General features: G+C 39.2%; 1 protein-coding gene across 1 annotated transcript in view; it reads left to right on the top strand.

Annotated features, from left to right (window-relative positions):
- Nucleotides 1-1451: 1451 nt before the first annotated feature.
- LOC135199319 (microtubule-associated protein futsch-like) overlaps nt 1452-24572 on the top strand; it is a 66976-nt gene continuing 43855 nt past the window's right edge. Inside the window, 2 exon segments of the mRNA XM_064227232.1 lie at nt 1452-1775; nt 6393-6720. Coding sequence (XP_064083302.1) covers nt 6449-6720 — 272 coding nt within the window. The 5' untranslated portion in view covers nt 1452-1775; nt 6393-6448.

Raw genomic sequence — 24572 nt, 5'->3', positions numbered from 1 at the left:
ACTGGCTCCTGCGGAACCTTTTCCTGTCTCCAAATGTATACCTGCTACACCTTGGTCAGCCACCCAGGAATGCAGAATCTCGATCCCTGCATATACAATTTTCATTCCAGGACTGACCTTTCTCTTTCCATTATAATCTCTCTCTCTCTAATATATATATATATATATATATATATATATATATATATATATATTATATACATATTTCGGAATAAACAATAAAACAAATCAATCATTACATAAAGATCCCGGCATAAAATAAAAGCATGGACGAGCAACATGTTAAATAAAGAATTAAAAATAACAGTTTTAGTCGCTTGTGCATCATCAGTTATTGAAAATGATTGCATAATGCTCTCGTATCGACTAGAAAAAAAATTAGACCTGTGTTTTACACGACCCATTTAGAAATAGCACCTGTTCAGTTCCCACTTATTCATGTTGAGAGAGAGAGAGAGAGAGAAGAGAAGAGAGAGAGAGAGAGAGAGAAGAGATGAGAGAGCGAGAGAGAGAGAGAGAGAGAGAGAGAGAGAGAGAATTTATGTAATATTTGAATGCAATAAGTAGGTCACATACCCTAAGAGCGCAATATTGTATTCATATGCTAAAAAATATGTGGATTAAATCTACTTGTTACATGTTTATGAAGCATTTGCATTATATCATAATATTTGATATAAATACATTTTTTGAAGACTTTCGTATTTTTGTTTCCTCCTTTCTATTATTACGTTTATAATTTTCTTCAAGTGCATTTAATATGATTTTCGTATTTAGCGGGTCATCGCAAATTCGGTGCTGCCACCTCTTTTCGACTTCCGTAACCATGTGACCGCAACGTGATGTACGATAATGTGAATACTCTTCTTCTACGTGAAAATATTGATGACACGCGCAACGTATATAGAATTTTTACGCACACACAACGGAAAGGATAATAGTTTATTGTATGGATGATGTATATTTGTAAATAATAAAGAAAATGCTAAACGAAAGGAAGGCTTGAAAACACGAAGATGTTACGCCAAATATCGGTGCTAACTTCGTAAATCGAGACGACGCATTGAAAAGATCATTTTCAGGGTGAAATGGAGTCATAATCGAGTATTTAAGAGGGCGTTATAATACTCTACGAGTCGTCTAAGGTGAAATAAATCGACATTCTAAGATTCCAGGGGTGAAAAAACACGCGAATCGACGGTATACCTCCCCCGCAGAAACGATATTATTCACCAAACGCCATCTTTAGGTGAAATGGCGTCACAATCGAGTACGGAACGAGGGCGTTATAATGCTCTAAAAGTCGTCTAAGGGGAAATAACCCGACATTCCAAGAGCGAAAAGACGCCAATCGACGGTATATATACCTTCCCCCGCAGAGACGGTATTATTCACCAAAACGCCATCTTTTAGTTTAGTCCGCCGCCGCCTGGCTCAGGCTGCCAGATGTACGATAACACCACCAGTCGCGGAAAGTGTTGTTGTTGTGTCGGTCGTGGGCCCCGAATCGCTCAGCGCCGCTTCCGTTTAATCTCGTATATTCGGTGATGTGGTGGTGATCGAGTGTCCGATTGCGATTAGAAGTGCGGCCGGTCGATCGTTTGATGTCGGAACGATGGGCCCGGGGGGAATAAATTAGGCACTGGAGGTGAAAAAAGGAACTGGAAGCGTCGGTGTCTTACGTTTTTAAGAGGTCTCTGTACCCTCCCACCTCCCCCCTAATCCCTCCTACTACTATGTCTCATGGTGGCGAGGGACGACGGCCGACATACCATGTAAGTAATTCCTCTTCCTCTTGACTCCTTTTCCCTTCTCTATACCGCCATTTTAACCCCAATTGAACGACGTCCATCCCACCACCTACGAAGGAAACTTCTTCCCAACCGGCGGTGGTGCTCCTCCTTCGGGTTGGTTTGTTCGTGCGTGCGTGCGTTCGTCCGTCCGAATGACTGTCTGTTTGTTTGTGCGTGTTGTGGTATGTGTACACGTTTGTGCTGCTTGTGTGTGTCGCGTGGTTTCGTAAAGCTTGTTTTGGAGTGGGGGTCTTCAGCTTAATTGGTATATGTGGGTTTCTACAGCGTAGGGTTAGTGGATACCTAAATAGGCCTACGCCGACGGAGATTCGGCAACCGGACTATTCCTAGTATTTAGGTGTTCTCTATTTTGAGGCCTAAACCTGCCCGGATTATTTTGATGGTCTATTCTAGAATGATTTTAATCAAATAGTCACCGGATAATCGATTATAAATTTAAATTTAAGTCTAATCTTAGAGTTAGAGGGGTCGAAATTCAGTGCTTCCTCGTGTCCTTTTTTTTTTTTTTTCCTAAGTTTTCTTTTATATTTTCTATTTCTTCTTTCGACATATGCCTGGATTTTTAAGTTTCCTATTTTCTATTTCTTCTTTAGACAGATGCCTGGATTTATTGTAGGTGTATTCTTAAATAATCTTTATCTAATAATCGATTATAAATAAAAATTTAGGTTTAATCTTACAGGTTAGGAGGTCCAAATTCACTGCTTCCTGGTGTGAGTGTATGATTTTTTTTTTAAGTTTTCTTATTTTGTATTTCGACAGATGCTTTGATCATTTTGTTGGTTTATTTTTCTAATCTTCAAATGGTTAATTATGAATTACAATTTTGGTCTAATTGTACAGTTTCCGGGTCCAAATTCACTGCTCCCTCGTGTGTGTGTGTTGTGTGGTTTTTTTTCTTTTCTATTCCGATAGATGCTTGGATTATGTTGTTTATTCTTAAATAATTTTGTTCTAATAATCTCCAAATAATCGATTATAAAATGAAATTTTGGTCTGATCTTACAGTTTACGGGTCCAAATTCACTGTTCCCTCGTGTTTGTGTTGTTTTGCTTAAGTTTTCTTTTTCTATTTTTGATCTCTTCTTTTGACAGATCTGCAAATGGAAGTTATACCTATATCTGCCCCTCAAATATATCAAACTTGACAATAGTGCTGTTTTTTGAAGAAGTCTATTTTCAATTTCTATCGACAGATCTGCAAAAGGAAGTAATACACCTGCCCCCCCCCAAAAAAAAAAAAAAATCAAACTTGGACAATAGCGTATGGCCTGATTCCCACCACTCATCTACCAGGACAGGTTCATCGTACACAAGTCGACCTGACTTCTCTTACAGTGCTAGAATGTGACCTGACCAGTCTCACCTACCTAACCTTACTAAGTGCGACATGCCCTTACCTGTCCCGGTCGGCGACTGGTGGAAATCAGGTCGCAAACTGTTAATAACGTTTGACCCTCGTTCCATATGAATAGGTTTCATATGAATATATAATAATAATCAGCCTTGGTAGTAAATCTAGGTAACAGCTTTGCATCGGGTATTGATTTGGAAATTACAGTTTCTATAGTATTTGGGTTGATTATTAAGACCTTACTATTATTTTTGGGCGGTCGACTGTAATTAACCCCCAGGAACTAGTTCTAAACAGGGAAATACGTCTGACGACCCAATCCCTAGGGCCTTTCGTATTCGCAGGACCATTCCTTGCCGTCTGTGCAGAGTTATTGCCTAGAATTACCCAACCCCTAACCCTCCTAGGCTACCTGAGTTGTGGGATGAAGGTTTCTTCATCCCCAGGGACCCCTTGATTGAATTTGATTGATCATGAATATAGTGAAACCACCTTCCCCCCGTATTCTCAAGGAATGCATATCAGACCGCTTCGCGAATAGATAGAATCTGTGATTACTTACAACCCCTCTAGAAGCACTTATAACGCCTAATTTGATAGTTCAAACACAAGAAAAACCTTATAAATTTGTTTATAACTGAATATCGTAATAGCGTTATGACAAAAAGTGCGTTTAGTGACCGGGGATAGGCAAATTTCCGGCGAATCATTGGTAGATATAGTCCAAAAAGAAATTGCTGATAGGTGAGTCTGCAAATCTTGAACGTGACTACGGGTGTCCATTGTATTTTGAAAATAATTAGCACGTACATAGTTACATATTTTTATCACTTCCCTCTGTGCAAGTGTTGTATCAGCCTTAATCTATAGCTAGCTGGCCAAAATAGTGAACCTCATTGATTGTATGTACCCAGAGAAGTAGATGTGATACCTTTGTACTGAATATAATAAAACCACAGATCAGGAAGATAATTTCAGAACAGGAATAAATGATAGATTGGGATGGTATTCAACATAATAGAATTAAAAGGAAGATTGCTAGAATTAAATGCATATCTAGTACAGTACTGTGTATAGTATTTCCAAAATTACCAGGCCTCTCTTCCTCCCACGTGTGTTTAATATCCGCATGTCTGCCAAATTTCTAATAACAGAGAGAGAAAAATATTTTTCCCATTACAGATATTAAATGTCATCTTTTTTGTTCCACACAATTCTAAATCTATTCCTACATAATTCACAATTGAAAATTTTTTTTTACACAATAACAAGTAATGGAATCAGATTTTCTAACAACATGGCATCTCGATATGGTGCTATTGCCAATATTTCAAACAGCTCCACATGTGTTTAAATCCACAGATAAGCCCCTTAGATTCTTTTCAGGGGGAAATATGAATTAAAGCATAACAGAGTAAGTTTGACGAGTGAGAAAATAAAGTCTTGTACCAACCGATCTCTCTCTCTCTCTCTCTCTCTCTCTCTCTCTCTCTCTCTCTCTCTCTCTCTCTCTCTCTCTCTCTCTCCCCAAAATAATAGATAGGAAACAATGACTGAATATTGTTTGAATATGATTTGGCAACAAAATTTGGCCTAACTGAAGTGTAGAGTGACTTTGACACTGACTTACAAGTCATTCGTGATTATCTTACAGCCAGGAGAGAGAGAGAGAGAAAAGCGTACTCATTGCATCAAATCTGACATGAATCTTTGTTACAAATTAATAGGAGCAGCCCCATAGGAGGGTAGCGCCATCAGATTCTTTGCTGTGTCCTTTCAGCCCCTGTTTGTAACCCCATCCATTCTGCTCATATTCCCTTCCACCTTCCTGTCCACCCTCTCTTAACAATTATTTCTCAGTGGAACTGTAAGTTTTCCTCCTGTTATGCATGTAGTTAAACCTTTTTACTCTCAATTTCCATTTCAGTGCTGAATGACCTCATAGTTCCCATTGCTTAGCCTTTGACCTAAGTTTTGTATTCCTTCCATAAACATTTTTGGAGTTTTATTATTCAGTTTATATTCAGACAGGCAGTTGTAAAGCGACCAAATGGAGTTCCTCCAGAAATAGACACGGAAAGTGAAACTGACGGAAGGTGGCTAAGCCAAGCTTAGTGTCAATCCTGTTAATGCCTTTACCGTTTGTGGTCTAAGTTTGTGCTGAGGTTGTCTGGGATCTTGACAAACTTTGATAAGTAGAATTTTCAAGTATTCTATGTATGTGACAGTGATGTCTTTGTTGTGCTGTTTACTCCTAAGGATTCTCGAAATACGATATTTTACATTTTCATGGCTTCCTCTACGAAATGTTAGTTCTATTTATTGATAAAGGTTGGGTGATTTTAATTTGGCAAGATTAACACTTAACTCATAAATGAAATTTTTTTTTTTAATCATTAATCCATGGCAGTTTGTTAGATTGTTATATATTACAGCATTTCTATTACAGTTTTTCAAAGTTACTAATCTTGGAGTCATGAAATCCAGTAAAAGTGTAATTGTGAATTTTTTTTTTTCTGTTGCTAGGTATGGCATCCAGTAGTAGTAATACATAGGTAGAAATTTATCAACTTCATTTTATTTCCTCTTAAGCTTGACCATATGATACATGTTAGTTTTGTATACAGGCAGTCCCTGGTTATCGACGGCCTCGGTTAATGCTGCGACGGTTTTATGGCGCATAAGGGCCGAGTTTCTGTTATTGGCACCATAAGGTGGCAATAATAGTTATGGCGCCATAACTAGTGGGATTTCAAGGTCAATCCACTTATTGTATAAAAAGTTATGGGTCAATAAAACATAGCTTTGGGAAACCGTAATGCCCATTAGTGATAAGACTTTGTAATCTTGAGTTCAAAATGAAATAATACTAAGGATTTTCTGTAAACTTATATTTTAAACTTTGAATACAATTACCTCATGATGAGAACAAATTTGTCAATGTACTACGTACTATGTGAGAACATAGTTATTCTTGAGCTTGTAGTTTGGACATCAATATACTCTATGGGATGCGTGGTTAGTTACTTTCATATATTATATCTGTAAATTTAGAAAGCTTCTGAGAGATATTTACTTTTTGTGTTTCCATTTCTTCAGATGTAAATCTGTCTTTTGTAAAGAATTTTTTGTACATAGAAGTTTTGTTTTGTTTAATATTTCTAGTGACATAGAGTTGTTGACTCGTGTATAAAACTCTAAGTGGTTTCTCTCTGACTTTTCAGGTGACGATCAGATTTTGGTAAATTAAATTAAAGCTAGAATTCGGTACACCACAATTATGGACATTCCTTTACCTGATGAGATACCCTTGCCTGGTGGGGATGACGACAGTCAACCAGGTCCCCCAGGCGATGGGCCTTCACCCATGCCGATGGGAAGAGGCAACTTTCAAATGCCTCCAGGACCAGGCCACGGTCCTCAGATGATGCGCCAACCTCAGCCGCCGGGGATGCTTGTGCCCCCGCCAATGTTCCGAGGCCCCGTGCCACCTTTTATGCAAGGGCCGCCTCCTAATCCCATTCAGGAGGATACAAGGGCATCTAGTGACAGGTAAGGTTTTTTTTTGATGTGTTGATTTACTGTGAGTGTTTTGTGCAGATTCATAATTCACAGAATTTGAAGATCAAAAGTTCCTTTACAATGTGCATACTGTTCCACTCACCAATTTGTCACTGTTCATTTGAATTCAGTATGTGTTTACAACTTCATTTCAAGGTAAGTCATTTGTTGACCTAAATGAATTTGATTTTACTTAAGCATTACATTTTTACACTAGATTATTTTACTCTGATTGAATAAAGTGTTTTTATGATGTTCGATTGTAATTCTTTGAATTAGAAGCATTATTTCATGTTAATGTCTTTACAATTACTCTACAGTGTATATGGTCTTATTTCAAATGTGAATGGTTAGGAGTTGATGCTGCTTAGGGTTATAGAGTAGATACATGTAGTTTGTTATTCTAAATATTTTTATAATAATGAGTAATGATATGATTGTTATGAGGTTCTTAAGTTACCCCGTTATCCATAGACTGGCGCATTTGTACAGCCAGTTGTTCAAAGTGATGTGTGTCATATGATGGTTAATGCTACCTCATAGCTCTGTGAGTGATAATTTGAGAAAAGTAGTGATAGATATCCTGGTATATAATTATTGTGCAGTTTGTTTTCACTGCCTAAGTTGTTCCACAGGAAGTTTGAGGTCATAGGTGAACTGGAGTTTTCATTAGAACGATAGTTGCCAATTTTGTAGACCTTTCTTGATAATGTACCTTAGACTTAAATATATCTGCACAGTGTATTTACTGCACATAAATATGTGTACATATTGCAGGACGATTGTTCAAATTAATTTATATGGATCATTCATTCATTTTTTTTATGAGTTACAGATGATGTGTCAGTGCTCAGTATTATTCATTAATTAATATGGACAAGTAGCCATCTCATATACCGTCCTCTTTTGTTTGAGAGGTGGTAGAGAGAGAGACACACAGTGTCTTGTCCTTACTAGGAAGTTAAACTGTACAGTGTTTTTGTGATACGGAACCAAGCGTCTAAATCGCCTGGTGGATCATTCAGCAGTGTCTACGGCAGCATTGGTATTGGCAGTAAGGAGGAATGTCAGAAATCAAGTAGGCAGTCCCCGTTTATCGGCGATCTGGTTTTATGAGTGCCACGCTGAAAATTGGTTATTTTCGGTGCCGAAATGTGACAATTTCGGGGTATGGGCACCGATAATAATATATTGGTGCTGATGCCTACCTAACAGAAGCCCCATCAACTGGTTATCAGCTCCAAATTCTGGTTATCGTCACCGATAAACCCCGAAAATTGTCGATTTTTGGTTATCTGCAATTTCCGCTTATTGAGCCGTCGGAACGGAACCCCCCACCCCCGCCAATAACCAGGGACTGCCTGTACAGTATACTACAGTAATTTGTGTATTGAATTGGCTCTCATGTGACATCAGTTGTATGCACTTTGGAAAGAATATGATGGAATATGATAACTCACTGGAGGTCTTGGAAAGATTACTTGACATTACTTTTACTGCCAAGTTTGTTGCCTGTAGTTTCTGAAACTTTTAAGTAGATTAATGTAAAGAGCTCGAAGTTGCTTGGTTGGCTGAAAACGACAAGCCAGTTCTCTGATGTAACTTGTGGATGTAAATAATGTTGGGTATCTCAGTGGAAAAACAGTTATCATGGTTATTCTTTGACATCAGTGTAAAGTGGGAGTGTGTGTATACTCCTTTTGAAGGTGTGTTGCATTTCCAGTGAATGGGCCCATTTGTAATTGACAGCTGTCCAGAGAAAATTTATTTTTCATATTACAAGCCCATGTGGCAGATCTCAGAAGCTACAAAAGTTAAAGATTTTTGTTTAATTTTTTTTTTTTTTTAAATTAATAACTGTCACATTTGCTTGTAGTCCAGTGATGCGTTAAGGTTTTATAATTTTTGGTGATGTATGAGTGTTGGACAATGTGATTCCTATACCACTTATTCTTTTATAGTGTTTTCAGTTGAAATGATTTTACATGGGGTATGCATAGATGAGTGCACTGCATTGCAATGGAATGGTGTTGTTTATAATGTAAGGATGTTGTCTTGTTTTTACATAGTTTTGAAAGAAGGACACCACTGATGGTATGTGTGTATTTCAGGTGCATGTGTTTTTGTGTTTGCCATGTTTGCTGAATTTTTTTATGCCCAACTAGTATGATTGATTAAATCGAAGCAATAAGCAGAAGTACCTATAGGTCGTGCACTGATACTTGGAGTAGGATTATGTGTAATAGTACAGCATTATTAGTGTGTAAAGTGCTGAAGAATGCAAACACAGTACTACTCTTCAAGTATCTGAAGTCCCAATAAAGAGTGATGAAATTTGGTTGAAGTTCATGTCCATGGAAGATGAATTGTAGTACATTTACAGATACGTACTTTATTTTTATTTGGAATTATGTATGTTTGTCACTCCTCAGAATGTGAACACTCCTCTAAATGATGTTCATATGGTAGTTGGGAAGGAAATTGCAAGTCAGATACCTTCCTTAACCTTTATCATCTCCCTTTATTGATATTTCAACAGTTTGCATGTCCATTTTTAGGTTCTCATGTCAGGTCCTTCGTTCTTGTAGAACATGAAGGTGGTCTGGCAAGGTGTTGAAATACTTGCAAGAAGGTGAAAGGAGTTAAGGTATATATAGGTCTTTGCTGTCCAATTTTAAAGTGACTTGCAAATTTGACTCGTTGTGGGGCAGGGAAAAGCTGAGCACACCTCTCTTTTTAAATGGCTTGAAGTTTTCCCTCCCTTTACGGTCTTCTCCTTGGCTTTTGTTTTGAAGGGAGTCAAAGGGAAGAGGGGAGGAAGATGTTCAAGCTGGGTATCCTCGTTTTCTTCCTCTGGTTGGGGGGGTGGGTGGGTTGAAGGAGTAGCTTTCATGCCAGTCAGTCATGTGGCTGAAATAGGAGCCAGAGCCATGATCTGTCAGTGTCCTTCCAGGGCCTTGCAATACCGTAGTACTGCCTTTTAGGGACTGACACCCTCCCATTCCATGTGAACCAGTCTTATTCCCAGTTTATTCCTCTTACTTGGTGCTGAGGTGCAAACAGTACTAGAGAATGATGTGCAGGAGAGCATGTAAGACCTCTCTGCAGTTTTTACAGTTGGCTATTCCTGGTGGAAAAGGCAAGTGTCTAGGAGACCGGTCATCAGTCTCATTTTCTTTATCAGACTCTCGTCAGGATGGAAACACGAGTTCAGTGTCACCTTCCATCAGAAAAGACAACATATGCTTTTGATTTACTTGAAGGATATGTACTTCCAGATACTCATCTTTCAAGATTCAGGAATATTTCTGGTTCATCTACAACAGAAGATTTTTATTTTAAGTTATAAACTGTGTTTTGGATTGTCTGTTATTCTACAGGTGTTCAAGTGAGTGTTCAGTCTGGTGTCTGCTTGTACCCAGTTGTTTGCAGTCCGTCTGCATCGGTATCTTGATGGTTGATTAATCTTAGTATCCTGCAAAGAGCAAATGTTCCAGGATAGGATGAGTGGAGAGGTTGAAAGGACTCTTGGAAAATAGAAATTGCAAGTCTCAGGATCCTTCAGAATATCATCATCAAACCTTTGTTGAATTGTGATTCCCTTCATTCCAGCAACTTCTGGTTTTATCTTTTCTTTGACTTGGACACACTTACTTTACCATGGATAGAATAGCCAACATTGCTTAATTAATACATGTGGAGTGAAGTCTGAAACTAACATTTGAATGCATTTTAGATAAATATATAAATTTCAGCTAATAGTGAATGTCAAGTTTGGTAAATAAATCTGTGTAGGAGATTTTGACAAAATAAGATTAAATATTTTAAGAGTTGTAATATGTTAGATAAGGTCTAAACTCTTTGTAGGAACACATCTTTTTCTACAACCCTGAGCGACTTTAGGAATTGACTTTGTTGGGTTGGTTAAGCTACTTAGAAAAATAGTCTTGATTTATGAATGTGTCTTGTAGTTGACTAGTAATAATTATCTGTGGCACAGAGTGAACTTCTGTTGTGGATATTTACAAATTCATTTTTTAAAACTTTGGGTTTGGTGATTATATTTTTCTTATGGTTATAGAGTTAAGCAAGATTTCCAAATAAAATCCATCCCCTTTAGAAAATTCTTTCAATTGACTTTGCCCAGTCAGTGTTAATAGACCATCCTTCTGCAAAGGGACATTGTAAAGAATCCGGGAATACCGAAGAGGAAATCATTCGAAAAGTAAACTATACCTGGTTATGAGTATTGATCAGACCTGTTTCCCCTTAGGCTTGTAACATCCAAACAAGGTTGAGCAAGCTGTGGCATATATGAATCGTTCTTTATTCTTAAAGAAGTATACCTCAGAAACAGTTCAAGATAATTCTGGTATACTGTACAGTTTTCTGTTGTACAGATGAAGAAATGGTTTTTGATAGGGTGTGTACATGTAACTAAGCTTATTGTAGTGTATTTTGGTGAGAGCTTGCATGCTTAGCCACTGGAGAAGAGTAAAATCAACTATTGCACCAAACAGATGTCAGATTGCCAACAGACTACTGGTTTCAGTTGTTTGAGCCTCGGTCCTGCTATATGCAGAGTTGATGAAATCCATTTTCTCTAGACGTGTACATTTAACTAATTTTTAACATTTTCTCATTAAATGATATAGCCTTAAAGCACTGGTTGGGAAAAAAACTGGTTTCTTGAAGTAGGGGATTGTATCTTTTGAGATAATTGTTTGCTATTGTTGTTAGAATGGAAGTCCTCTCAACTAAAAGTAGTTAGCATGGTTATGTTAGAATTCTCTTAGGAAAGTATAGAGCCATTACTTTCCTTTTCTGTTGGACATTGACAACCTTTTACAGACATTCCCTTCCTTGAGCATAGTACTGTAGGCATTACTACAGGTTCTGAAGTCCAGTGTTGCATTGCTTATGTCTATTTATCTTTATAGTCTCAATTCTATCTGGTTTCTCTGTCCATTGCTCAGTTTTAAAAATTCCTCAGTGATCACCATATAAGAGTGTAAAATTTCTAGTCAATGGTCTGATTAAATTGTTGAATTCCTGCATATGGAAATTTGTGTGACATACAAACAAGAATTGTCCCTCTAATAATTTATAGGCTTCAGCGTCTTGGGTACTGTATTAATTGTTTTTGTTGGTGACCTCATATGAATTCGAAGAAATTGTTTATTGTGTTATGTCTTTATACAGGTGAGACTGTAGGTAATGTTAAGAGGCCATTCATTGCTTGTATAATAAGCCAGGATGTGAATGATTGTTGTATATATGGATATTCCACCATTCAAAAGTGTTGCTTTTTGTCAGAAAAGGGATGCAGCTTATCAGAGGTAGTTATGCCCTTTCTTGAAATAGATTTGCTAGAGCATGTTGTGAGATTTCTAGGTCGAATTGGGGAAAAGTATTACTGTAATTAATGAACAACACCCAGTGGTATCATTCCACACTTGAATAATTAATCTACCATTGTAGATGGAATGTATCTGATGACATTCACTTAAGAATAATTGAGGAGCTGAAAAAATTTGTTTATAGTTGAATAGTCCATAGTCTGCAATGGGATGGAAACCATGTTAAGTCAGAAACATACAATACAGTAGAGATGAATCATGCTGTGTTGTTTCCCACCAGCAATCATTTTTCAGAATGTGCAAATAAGCTTCCAGAACATCTTGAAAGAGTTCTTACTGAGAATTGAAATGTGAGAAGAATTGAAATGTGAGAGCAAATTGAAAGAATTTTACCGAGAATGGGAATGTGAGAACAAATTGATTGAGGATGACAGAGAGGAAATGTCACTGAAACAAGTACGAAGATGTTTCTATAATTACAGATACTTTTCATTCATTCATATAGGTCCCTCTCACTATACTGTTTACATTTTACTTTCTTGAATGTCATTGTTTCAGTTTTCATCCCTCATTCAAAAAGAAATCTCTTTCAGTTTAAAGAATAGTCCTGAGCTTTTCATGTACTAGACTGCCCCAATACCCCAGACTGTAAATCAGTAGAAGTGATAAAAACAAAGTTAATACTGTATTTCTCTTTAGATTGGTGAATATGGGTTTAAAATTTCTTAGCCTATGATTGTAAAATCAATGAAAGTTTAATACTCTGAATTCAGGTATTGCCTCCTTATCTGGAAAAAATGTTTGACACTTCTGTTTGCAAGTGAATGATCTATTTAGAAAAGATTTTTTTAATATACCATCCAAAATTTCATTGGATGTGTGGCCTATGGGAAAGTCTGCAAGGGTGGTTCTTTTTATACTCATCAGATGGGGTTGGGGGTGAAAAGCAGCTGATGATGGAAGTAGAAAGTTGTAGTATTGTATAGTGTGTGAATAGTTTAATGCATTTTTATACAAGGCTGTGACAATAGGCTGTTATCATAAAGCATTAAAAGAAGCAACAGAAAACTATTCACTGCATTTTACTTACAATGACTGCTATAGAAAACAAATGAGTGTTTTCACATACCTAAAGATAGTGAATTTCTGTGGGAGAAAGTAGACTAGCTTTTGAAACTTTAGACTCCAAATATCAAGGCAGCGAGCAATCGTGAACTGTTATTCCCTATTGGGGGTTCGTTCTGTCAGTGCACTGTATGCAGCGCACTTTAGGGATTACATAGGAATCTTTTCAGCAACCCTTTTCATTCTGTTTACTGTACCTCCATTTATATTCCCTTTCTTCTATCTTAGTTTCCTCCCTGTCTTAAATTATTTTATAGAGCAACTGTGAACTTTTCCTCCTGTTACACTTTGAAAACCCTGTACACTTTGAAAACCCCTGTACACAAAAAGTCCCTTTCGGCAGTGAATGACCGCGAAGGTCCCAGTACTTGTCCCGTGGCCTAAGTTTTAATTTTATGTAACTTACCAAGTAATTACATAGCTATTTGTTTCCAACCACAGGTGCTTAAGAATTTAAAATTCTCGGTAACATGTCAACTGTTCTGTGTAGGTGACGAAGACCCTGCCCACTGTCAGGGAAGAAGAGGAGGATTGGTGTGGCAGAGAGCTCAATTAGTTTTCTGTCGGAGTTCAACTGACCTCGTTCGTTCTTACAACTTTCCCTCGTTTCTATTTTGGATGTTATTCAAGATTTGGTGAAGTATTCAGAACTTGTCGCAGCTTTCATGGTTTATTGTGTTGCTAGTTGTCGGAATTGTCTTAGTTCTTATGATTTGTTGCTTTTTTTAGCTTTGTAGTAAGTTAACTTAATTATTTCAGGTACTAGTTCTTCCAGTGCTTGCTTTTATAGCGAGGGATGTAAAACTAGGTTAGTAAGGGCCCACTTTGAATCTGCTAGGCCAGTAGAGGATAGTACAGTCCCTTCATCACCAGTTCTTGTTTCTCTAATTTCTAGCCCTCTAACTTTACCACATTCTCCTATTCTGGGCTCTTATGCTTCCAAACCCAACCCCATTGCCAGTTTCGAATCAAGGTTCGATCAGAAGTTGGGAGAAAAAATACTGGAGGTCCAAGGGAGTCCATCTGGGTTTGTCCACAGTGTCAACCTTCAACCAGTGGAAAGGTGTCAAAGCGAGTCTGCAATAACTTTCCTCTGGCTCTGAAGCCTCCAGCCCTGATGAGAGGCACATCTGACGCCATCTGCCTCCTCTCTCCCTCTCAAGAGGCACTCCGATAATGCTGACCACTCCCCTTCTCCAGTTGAGATGCAGAGAGATCAGTCACTGCCCCCAACCCTCCTGCAGCTTCGCTGAGCCCCCTGCCTCCTCTCTGGCTCGATCCCGTGGAACACCCTGTCTGTCCCCAAGCAGCAGTTTTCTTCATCTAGACAACTTTTTGCCTCCTGTCTGCAAGCATCAAACACCACCTGAATTGATGGTGCCAGCTCCGTGCACCTGTCACCAGCTTTTAGCTGCCTGGCTCCACCTGTGCCACCTCAAGCTCACTCTTTGACTCAGGAGGACCCTAGGACCCTTCGTTGGAGCCTATCAAGTGCCAGCTAGAGGCTTTAATGGGTTTCATACAGAAAGACCCCTTCGCTCACACAGTCTCTCAGGATCCCATCTTTTTACCCATATCTTTAGATGAAGAGGTGTTTGAACAGGAAATCGCTTCTCAGTCAGCTTATGCTGTTTTGCTTTGTATCTTTAGGCCAGTTTTCCTTACTTCTTCTTTCCTGCCTCTCCAGCTTCTCCAGCCTTCCTTATGAGGAACCAGGCAGATGACTCCGCTTGGCTTCCCAGTGTGGTGCTTTCCTCCTCATCAAGGAAAGCTCTCAAGGAGGTGGATGACTGGTTTGTTTCAAAAAGGGAACAGGTCAAAGGCACTGGGATGGCTTCCTTCCAGATTTATTTGCAGGATATGCCTCCTATTCTACTGGAGAAGCTGCCTCCTCCCAGGGGGACTTCTCTGGCCTTATTAACTTTGCAGCGCTTGACCTTCACTTCAGCGAAGATCATGTTTTTGTCTGTTGAATTCAGGCGCCTTGTTAAAAAAACATTTTTAAGATGTATGAGGTGTTGTGTTTCCTTGACTGGACCATCAAGGCTCTTGCCAGGAAGATAGAGGATTGCCCACACTTGGTGGAAGACCTTGGCCTCTGACTGGCTAGCTGTAATATCATGTGTAGACAAGGCCACCAGAGATGGTTCTTGAGAGCTCACCTCCCTCTCCATGGTCGTGTTGAAGAAAAAGGAATTGTGGTGCTCACTCACCATGAAAAGAGTTACCTTCACTCAGAAGTCTGCTCTCCTTTTCGCCCCTCTAGACCAGCAGTGTTACTTCCAGCAGTCAGCCATTCTGGAGATCTCGTCAGACTTCCAGAAGACTCCTACTCAAGGCCTAAGTGATTCAGTCCACTAAATGTCCAAAGGCATCCTCTTCCTCTGCCAAGTCTGCTTCTCCCCTTAAACATCAGCCTTTTCATGGAGGTAGGCAGAAAGCCCGGTCGATACCACAAACCAAACCATGGGTTTTCGTCAAAAGTCAGTCAAACTGTTGTTCAGATCTTCTGCCAAGAAATGAAAGACCAGTCCTTTGTGCTCCCGTAGGAACCAGACTCCTCCATTTTTGGGAGCAGGTGAGTCGCAGTGGTGTGGAGCCATAGTTCAAGTCCTGAAGGAGGGATACTCCATACCTCCTTCAAGATACTCCATCCCTTCCAAGAAGAGACCTCTGCCAGTCAAGTCTCCCATTGCATTGACTGCTTACTTGAAGGCTCTAAGAGATTTTCGGGTCTTTCGCAGGAAGTCGACTTTCTCCTTGAGGCCTGTGGAGGGAGTTAAGCGTCTCTAGTCAAAGGCCTTTTACAACTGTCTTTTCATGGTCCCCAAATCATTGGGGGCGGGGGGGGTGGTTGGCGCCGGTTGGAGGCACGAACCTAATGTCAGCACTCTGAATCTCTTCATTCTGAAAACAAAGTTCCATATGGAAACAAGCCAGTATGTCATGTCTTCCATTTGTTTGGTTGGTGTCATGATCTCCCCGGACATGCTTGATGCTTGCTTCCATGTCCCCATACATCCAGACTCAAGGAAGTACCTCACTTTCATTTTTCAGAGCAGAGTTTTTCAGTTTAGGGCCTTATGTATCAGCCTCTCAACAACCCCTCTGATATTCACACATGCTCTTGCCACTCAGCAAATGGCTCTAATCTTCAGGATCAACATCTCCCTTTATTTGGACGACTAGCTTCTCTGTCCCGAGTCGAAGGAAAGGTGTACGGAGGACTTGAGACAACTCTTCACCTGACTCAATGGAAAGAAGTCTCAACTGTCTCTGATACAGGAGATTATTTATGTAGGGATGATCTTGAATTCTCATACTTCTCGACTTTTCCATCCCCCAAAAGAGTCTTGCCTTCATACAGTCCACCAGTTTCTCTCTCCAGGTCTGCTCGGCCAAGCCTTCCCACAGTCCTCCAGTTCCTCTCTCCAAGTCTGCTCGACCAACCAGTGCACGAGTCTCCTCGGCACCTTGGCCTCCATTGAGCAGTTCATGAAGTTGGGCCGACTGCATATGAGACTTCTGCAGTTTTTTCTCAAGACCAGCTGGGACAGGAAAAGACAACCGTACTTTTGTTTTTCCCATCTCAGAGGAGATCATGTCAGACCTGCAATGTGGCTGTGCGAAGGAAGACTTCTTCAGGAAAAATCTCCTCTATCTCTGAACCCCGCCCCAGACTTGTATTCAGACGTGTTGGACCTGGGTTTGGGAACCCATCTAGGAGACCAAGAAGTGTCCGGGACATGGTCCACGGTTCAGAGACTCCTCCATATAAATGTCAAGGAGCTGAAGACCATTCATCTGGGGCTCCAGTCCTTTTTCCAGATCTTTGGCAAGATGGTGACCATTCATGCAGACAACACCATCCTAACTTATATCCACAAGCAGGGTAGCACTCACTCCTTTTACATCTACAAGGTCTCGAAAGATCTCGCGGCAGAGTGGAACAACCAAATCACCCTTGTCACCCGTTACATTCAAATGAAACTAAACATCTTAGTGGATGGGTCGAATCATTACAAGCAGGTCCTTCCCACAGAATGGACCTTAGACCCTCTGGTCTGCAACAGTCTGTGGAAGCTTTGGGAAACTCCTTTGATAAGCCTGTTTGCAACATCCAGGAATCATAGTCTTCCCCTCTTCTGCTCTTCAGCTCTGGACCCTCTGGCATGGGTGACAGGTGTCACGCTCCAGGACTATTCGGGACTGGACGTCTAAGCGGTTTCTCCATTTGGCATGGTCATAGATGTGATCAAGAGGTCATCCATCACAACATCTCAATGACTGATTGCTGCTTTCTGTCTGTCAATGAAAGAATGTTTCCCAGACCTGCTTTATCTTCTGGTGGATTTTCTAAGGCTCCTCCATCAAAAACACTCTTCTCAAACAACTCCACTTCCACAGATTCCATCAAGGGTTTTCTGCTCTGGTCCGGACAGGCTTCAGACTGCCCGGAATCTCGTCGGGTTAAAGGGGTATTCAAGAGCAGCTGCAGAGGCTATTGCTAGATGCAGATGCCAGTCATTAGCAATCTCTGTCAGTCCAAGTGGACAGTCTTTGGGAGATGGTGCAGTTGAAATAACGTTTCGTCTTCAGAGAATCTTTAAGCCTGATTGCTGACTTCCTACTCTTCTTGAGGTCTTCCAAGAAATTATTGTCCTCTACCATGAAGAGGTATGTTGTATGTTGAGTTCTGTTTTCAGGCACAGAGGGTTGGCCCTTTCTTCCAACCAAGACCTCAATGACCTCATCAAATCCTTTGATACAACAAGACAAAGGAAATCTGAGGTCTCATGGAATCTTGACGTGGTCTTGAAGTGGCTGTCAGGTCCAGCCTTCGAACACCTCTGCTCTGCCTCTCTAAGGGACCTTACGGGAAAGACAGTTCCTCTTTGCCTTAGCCATACTAAATGTGTCCGCAAGCTTCAAGCCAATGACGAGAATATGTTTCACACAAGGAGCTGCAGTATGCTCATTCTCTCTTGGGTTCCTTGCTAAGAATGAAGACCCTTTCAAGCCCTGGCCCCATTCCTTCTCTATTAAAAGTTTCACTGATATCCTTGGACTGGAGGAAGAAGAAAGGCTTCTTTGTTTGGTAAGTGCTTTGAGATACTATTTTTAAAGGAGCAAGAAGATTAGAGGCCCTTCTAGTCAACTGTGGTGCTCCGTTCGGAACCCTTCTCATCAGTGTCAAAAAATGCTGTGTCCTATTTTTGAGGGACTTGATTTCCGAGGCACATCCTACCTTCAATGAAGGTTGAAGTTCATGAGGATCTGAGCAGTTGCTACTTCTCTTGCTTCATCTTACAATTGACATAGGGAGCCTGCAGGTACATTGTACATACCTGGAGTACACTAATGTACATACCTGGAGTACACTAATGTACATACCTGGAGTACCTACCAGTTCTTTTAGTGGTTTGGATGTTTTTTTTTTTTTTTTTTTTTTTTTTTTTTTTTTTTTTTTTTTTTTTTTTTTTTTTTTTTTAATAGTGTAGGTGACAGCGTTGTATGATTTTCATTCTGATTCTATGCCCAGGTCAAAGACACCTAGTATTAACTTTGCTAGCCATAGGAGGCGATCCTTAGCTGTACCACCACGTCACTGTGGGTCAAGATGAGCATCGACCTGATGTGGTACCCAACTGTCGTGGCTCCTACCAGGTAAGGAAAAGACACGCACTTTACCAGCGATGGCAACTTTTTTGCTGGTATCACACCACCTGTCAATGTGAATTCAGCTTTGTAACTCAAACAAATTGAGCTCTCTGCCACGTCGATCCTCTTCTTCCCTGATAGTGGGTGTGGTCTTGGCATCCACACAGAACAGTTGAATTGTTGCTGCAAATTTTGAATTTTTAGGCTCCCGCGGTTGAAAACGAATAGCTGTGTAATTACTTGGTAAGTTCATATAAAACTATTTTATTTTAGAAATCTCACATTTCATCCCATTCATTAAATTGCTGCTAGGATACTAGGTCAATTACTTCATGAATTAAACAGCAAAAGTTGTATATTTTGGTGGCATTTATTATCTAATAAAAATCTGTAACCAAGCAAATGTTTATGTAGTTCAGAACTTCAGTCACAAGAAAGGTTGTTGTGGACATAACTCACAGGATTGAGCATCCAATTTGGGGAGGTGGTATTTTCATTTTGGAGGACAATAGTGTGGGTCAAGTTCCAAGAATGTTGTTGTTTCATAACACTACTATTTGTGAATAATTGTCCCAAGTTACTGCCTGATTTGTGACTGAACTGCCTAGGATAGCCTGCTCGTCTCACAAACATCCTGCAATTTAGGTAAATGAAATGAAGCAAACTTAGTTGTGTTCTTATATTGTTTATGCCAAGTGATAGCTTGTTTTCATATCGGACTACTGTATTCAATAACAATACTGTCTCCAGCTCTGTCTCATCTAGCTAGGGTAGTGAAGAGCAGTATTTCTCCGCATTGTTCAGTCTTTGTACTTTATGTTGAGTCATCCATACAGTTTGGAGTTTTGTTGTTAAATGCATATATAAGAGGGGGATACTTGTACTTAATGAATAAGATGATTACATACCTGTTTAATTTGCTTGAAAAGCACCCTTTTGATATGACTTCATCCAAGCAGTATGAGAATATGAGGTATGGAAGTGTAGAAATTGGCCTGAAGTACCTGGTGTCACTAGATTTGTTTTTGTGTGTTTGTGTGTGTGTATGGAAGTGAAGGAAATTGTATTCATTAGGTCAGTGTGTTACTATTAAGCTGTCATGTTAGGAAACTTGCCTATTTTTGGCTAAATATCAAATAGCGTAGGAGTCCAATGATAGCCCGTATACAATGTTGTGGATTCTTTCAGATGTCTAATGAATATGACTAGACTTCTGCTGTCAAGTGCAGTCACCATCAAAAGTGGGTGATTAAACGGAGGCCACGTAAGAGGTCCCTTTTGAGACATAATGGAACTCTGCCACCACACACCCCAGATACAGGATATGAGTGGAAAGCTCTACATGTAGAGGATGGGGGAAATAAACCTCAGGTTGTGAGCTTGATGCCGCACGGAAGACAACCCCACGGGCAGGATATTTGCCATAGAATGAGTGTGATCCGTCTCACCTTGTTTGCTCCAGTATGTTACGTATGGCTTCATCAGTATTTCATTCTGGACAAGAGGTCATCTGTGATGATGATATTTTAATGGCTTTCATTTTTGCTTTTTCAGATTTCACTGCCTGTGTGTTTATTGTTTGACATTATATATAGTACATATCTATATTTATATAGCAGCTCTCATACTAATTCAGATGCCTTACTTTCAGGTTTATTTATACAGACATTTCAGCGAGCAATTTCAAATTATGTAGTAACTGATGTTGGGATTCTAGATTTAAAATTCTAGGCTTTTAATACATGATTTTTTCTTTGATCTCACAGATACATATTTATCTTCAATTTCATTTGTTGGGTGTGTTTTCACGCATTGTAGTGATGACCTCATTGTTTTCACAGAGAAGGACATTTTGGAAGAAATGCATTTTCTGTGTTGCCATCTTTGCCTGTTAAGTTTCCATGGTCATTGAATACAGTACTGGCAAGTCTTGTATGATATACTTAGTCTTTCATATGATGTCTGGCAGTTAGGGGGTCAGTTACACGTATTGTATTGATAAGGCAGCCTCTACTTCCCTCAAGATGATTTGGAGAACAAGGAAAACTGTATATTCTTTCTTTGCTTGTGTTCATACAAGTGGAGGATACCAATTTGGATCAGCATCTGATTGCAGACATACGTAGCTATTGTAGATGAGTGAATGTTGATAACTATCATTACTTCTTTTCCCTTCGGTTTCTCCATAACATTTACAATCTGATTCTTTTGAGTATTAATTTAGCTTTGAGAAGATCAGGGTTTTATGGACCATTTGCGAGGTGAACAGTGTCTATAGGTCCACCTCAGACCTTAAGAACTATGAGAGATGCACAGTAGTACCTAATGATCACATTTTAAAATAAATTTAAAGTTATTTTTGGAACATTCTAAACATTCCTTGCAAAAAATTGTCATTCTCATAGAGAGCTGTGTTACCTAGATAAACTGAAGTTTTCTTTTAAAGTTAAGAGTTGTAAACCCTAATGGTTTGTAGATATAATAATGTTATGCATTGTGAGAACATATATTCATCATTGAGAATTTTTCATGTACGTGTATTTTGTTGAAAAATACTCCTCCCTCAGCTTTGTCATAGTTGTAACGAATGTTGGAATTTCATCAAATATCCTTGAGATATTGAGATTATTAGGATAAAGTAAAGAACAGTCATCAGAGACAAAGAAATTTCAGGAGGTTCCTAATCTTATTCTTGAGATTTCAAATGCCAGGAAACTTTGGTGTTTGAGTCTCTGATGACAGTGTTCATGCACTGAACAAATCTCTGTAGTTATTTAGTTTTGTGTAGCTGCTTGCAGTTTGTCTGGGAATGGTGGGTGCCATCTTTCTTGAAAGAAGAGGTTACTATAACATTTCTCCCTGGCCAGTATCCTTTTAAATAGTCCATTGCCATTCAGAAGTTAAAAGGAAGGAAAATTTGGTGTTTCTTTCCATAGTACCCTACAGACAGCTTCAGATTTTGTGGTGCGTCCTTTTTTTTCTGGATACGTTGTTCTTTCCCTTTAAAGTTTACGCCGCTCCCCTTCGTCTCCTGCCACTAAGCAGTCCAGCTTCATAAACTGACCTCTGCCAATGGTCATGTATTGTTTATGGTTAGGGCCTTCGTATTATTTCTGAGGTAATCAAGAATGAAGAGATTACCCCAGCTGAAGTGCATCGAAATAAGAATGCCTACTGGGCAATGTCCCTTGGCAAGCAGTTTTGTGTAGTGTTTGTGTTTACTTGCACTTTTCATTGTGTTTATGCTAATCAACTTGGCTTCTTATCCAGTTTGTTTTATTTTTGTCTTTTATGTTGATAGGAAGGCTAAGTTCTCCGCTATTGTGGTGAACCTGCTTTCACTTTACTCCCTGTGTACAAGGAGTATGCATTTATAACTCTAGAGTGACAGTGAAGAAACCACAAACAAAGTAGTCATTTAATAGCTGTTGAGCAGTAGTTTGCACAGCCATGGCTTTTATTTATGCTGGATCACATGCTTTGCCTCTCAACTCCAGCACTGAACCTGAAGCAACCTTAAAACTTCAGCCAATTGCACGAAATGGCAATGCTTGGTAGCATGACCATAGGCATTCATAGACACAGTGGGTGGGCTAGTGTCTTAAAATAGAAACGTGATTCTTTACCTCCTAGAGGCAGGCCATTAAAACTTAGAATGGCTAAGGTTGCACAGTCAGATAGTATTCTCAAGAGTCACTGTCTGGTGTCACGCCAATAAAATAATGCTGTCTGGTTGTGAACGGCAAATGCTCATTTATCTTTCCAGTATACAGGTGTTTCAGATTAGGATTTCCTCATTACCAAGGTCACAACATGATAAGTACTCTTGAAGCACAGCATGTCAGTTGCTAAGGCTCTTAATGCCAGGTGCCTGAGAAAAGGGTTATTTTGTCCCTGTTAGCTCATTTATACCCAGTATTTTGAGCATGTGAGCTCATTTATTCCATTGTATATAATTCCAGTGGTGGGTAGTGCTGTCAGTGCATCACATTATTCAAGTTCTTTGCAGCATCCCTGTGGTCCCCAGTTGCAACCCCTTTCATTCCTTTTACTGTACCTCCATTTGTGTTGTCTTTCCTCTATCCTACTTTCCACTGTCTCCAAACAGTAGTGTCATAGATTTTCCTCCTGTTACATCTTTTACAAATATTCTATCCTCAGTTTCCCTGTCAGCACTGAATGGCCTTTTAGTGCCCAGTGCTTGGCCTTTGGCCTGAATTATGTATTTCATTCCGTTTATGTTGGATATTTGATAAATGGCTTAGTTCCTTATATGTAGGGGAGATGCAAATGGGGAGTTTTGGACAGATTAGTCTTGTCGGAATCTTCAACATTTATTTTTCATCTAATTTGATTTTAGATAGATTAAAGCTTTGAAGTTACGTATTCAAGTTAGTGGTCTGATGAAATGATCTAATAATAATAATAGTAATAATAATAATTATAATAATAATAATAACCAACTTCTGGATCTCGGTTCATTTTTAGAATGATGTAGGGACAATGCATCAAGGTATGGCTTTCCTTAGAAAAAAAAAAAAAAAAAAGTAGGAATTTGTCCTTCGAATACAAATTTGTTAAGGAATTTCTAGAATGTCATCATGGTTTTAGTATCCCAAGGCTCAAAAGAATTTAAGCGATGTTGAGTAGGCAGTGAGAAGGGAGCCTTCATTGGTGACAGGTGCTGTGGGAAATTTACACTACTTCCTTCAGTCAGGAAGCGTTTATTTCTCTCGGAGACCTGGCTGTTCTGGGAGTTAAATGGGCAAGCGTTTTGTATTTATGAAGCATGATTTTGAAATTTTTTAATTGGTTTGTCACAAACTCATTAATATGTGATATCCATGTCAGGAATTTTACCAGGATCAGCAGTTTTTTTTTTTTTTTTTTTTTTTTTTTTTTTTTTTTTTTTTCTTCCTCCCAAACAGCAAGTACCCCACAAGTGTATCTTGATCAGTAACCTCACTTTTTTTTTTTTTTTTTTTTCTGAACTTGTCTGGTTTGTATCACAGCTCTTCTTGTGCATCCCAGGTCTTGACTTCTGCAACGCTTGCCACACCAGTACTAGTTTCCAATCAGTTTCTCATTCTTTTAAGGAATGATGATGATTTATTTCCTTTCCACCTTCTTTTAAGTGCACTTAGTAAGTGATAAATCAGTGAGTTCAGCATAGCCACTTTCTAGTTTATGGATTTTATTTTGAGCCATTTGCTTTGTTCCAGTTTGATATTGTATGGTTTTTGCATAATTTTATAATTATTTTTGATGGTTATCAAATATTGGGTTTTGTCATTAACTTGCTAATTAGCTAGTTACTTTGCACTCAAAAGTTCTTGCTCACACAAATTGCATTCATTTCCCATTTTGTATTATTTCTGCATTTGACAAAGCGTTAAATTCTGTTTTTAAGGGGGATGTTAATTACCTGCTTCATTTTTCCAGCCTATAAGCTATAGACCTTATTCTTAACTTGGTACACTTCCCCAAATACTCGATTGAATCATAAAGCTTAACTGGGTGAACACCCCTCGATACTCTATTGAATCCTAGAGACCTGCAGAAACACTGGCAGTTGACATCACAGGCTCCCACCACTAGGTATGTGCTTCTGGCATATATGTATGATTTGTTGGGTTGTGATAAAAAAAAAAAAGTTTATTAATTGTATTTGTATAATGAATGTCATCATCCTTCTAA

This window comes from Macrobrachium nipponense, chromosome 25 (genome assembly GCF_015104395.2).
Source record: "Macrobrachium nipponense isolate FS-2020 chromosome 25, ASM1510439v2, whole genome shotgun sequence".
In the NCBI taxonomy this organism is placed as follows: Eukaryota; Metazoa; Arthropoda; class Malacostraca; order Decapoda; family Palaemonidae; genus Macrobrachium; species Macrobrachium nipponense.
The sequence above is the reverse complement of the archived record's forward strand: the minus strand, read 5'-3'. Positions and strand labels throughout refer to the sequence as shown.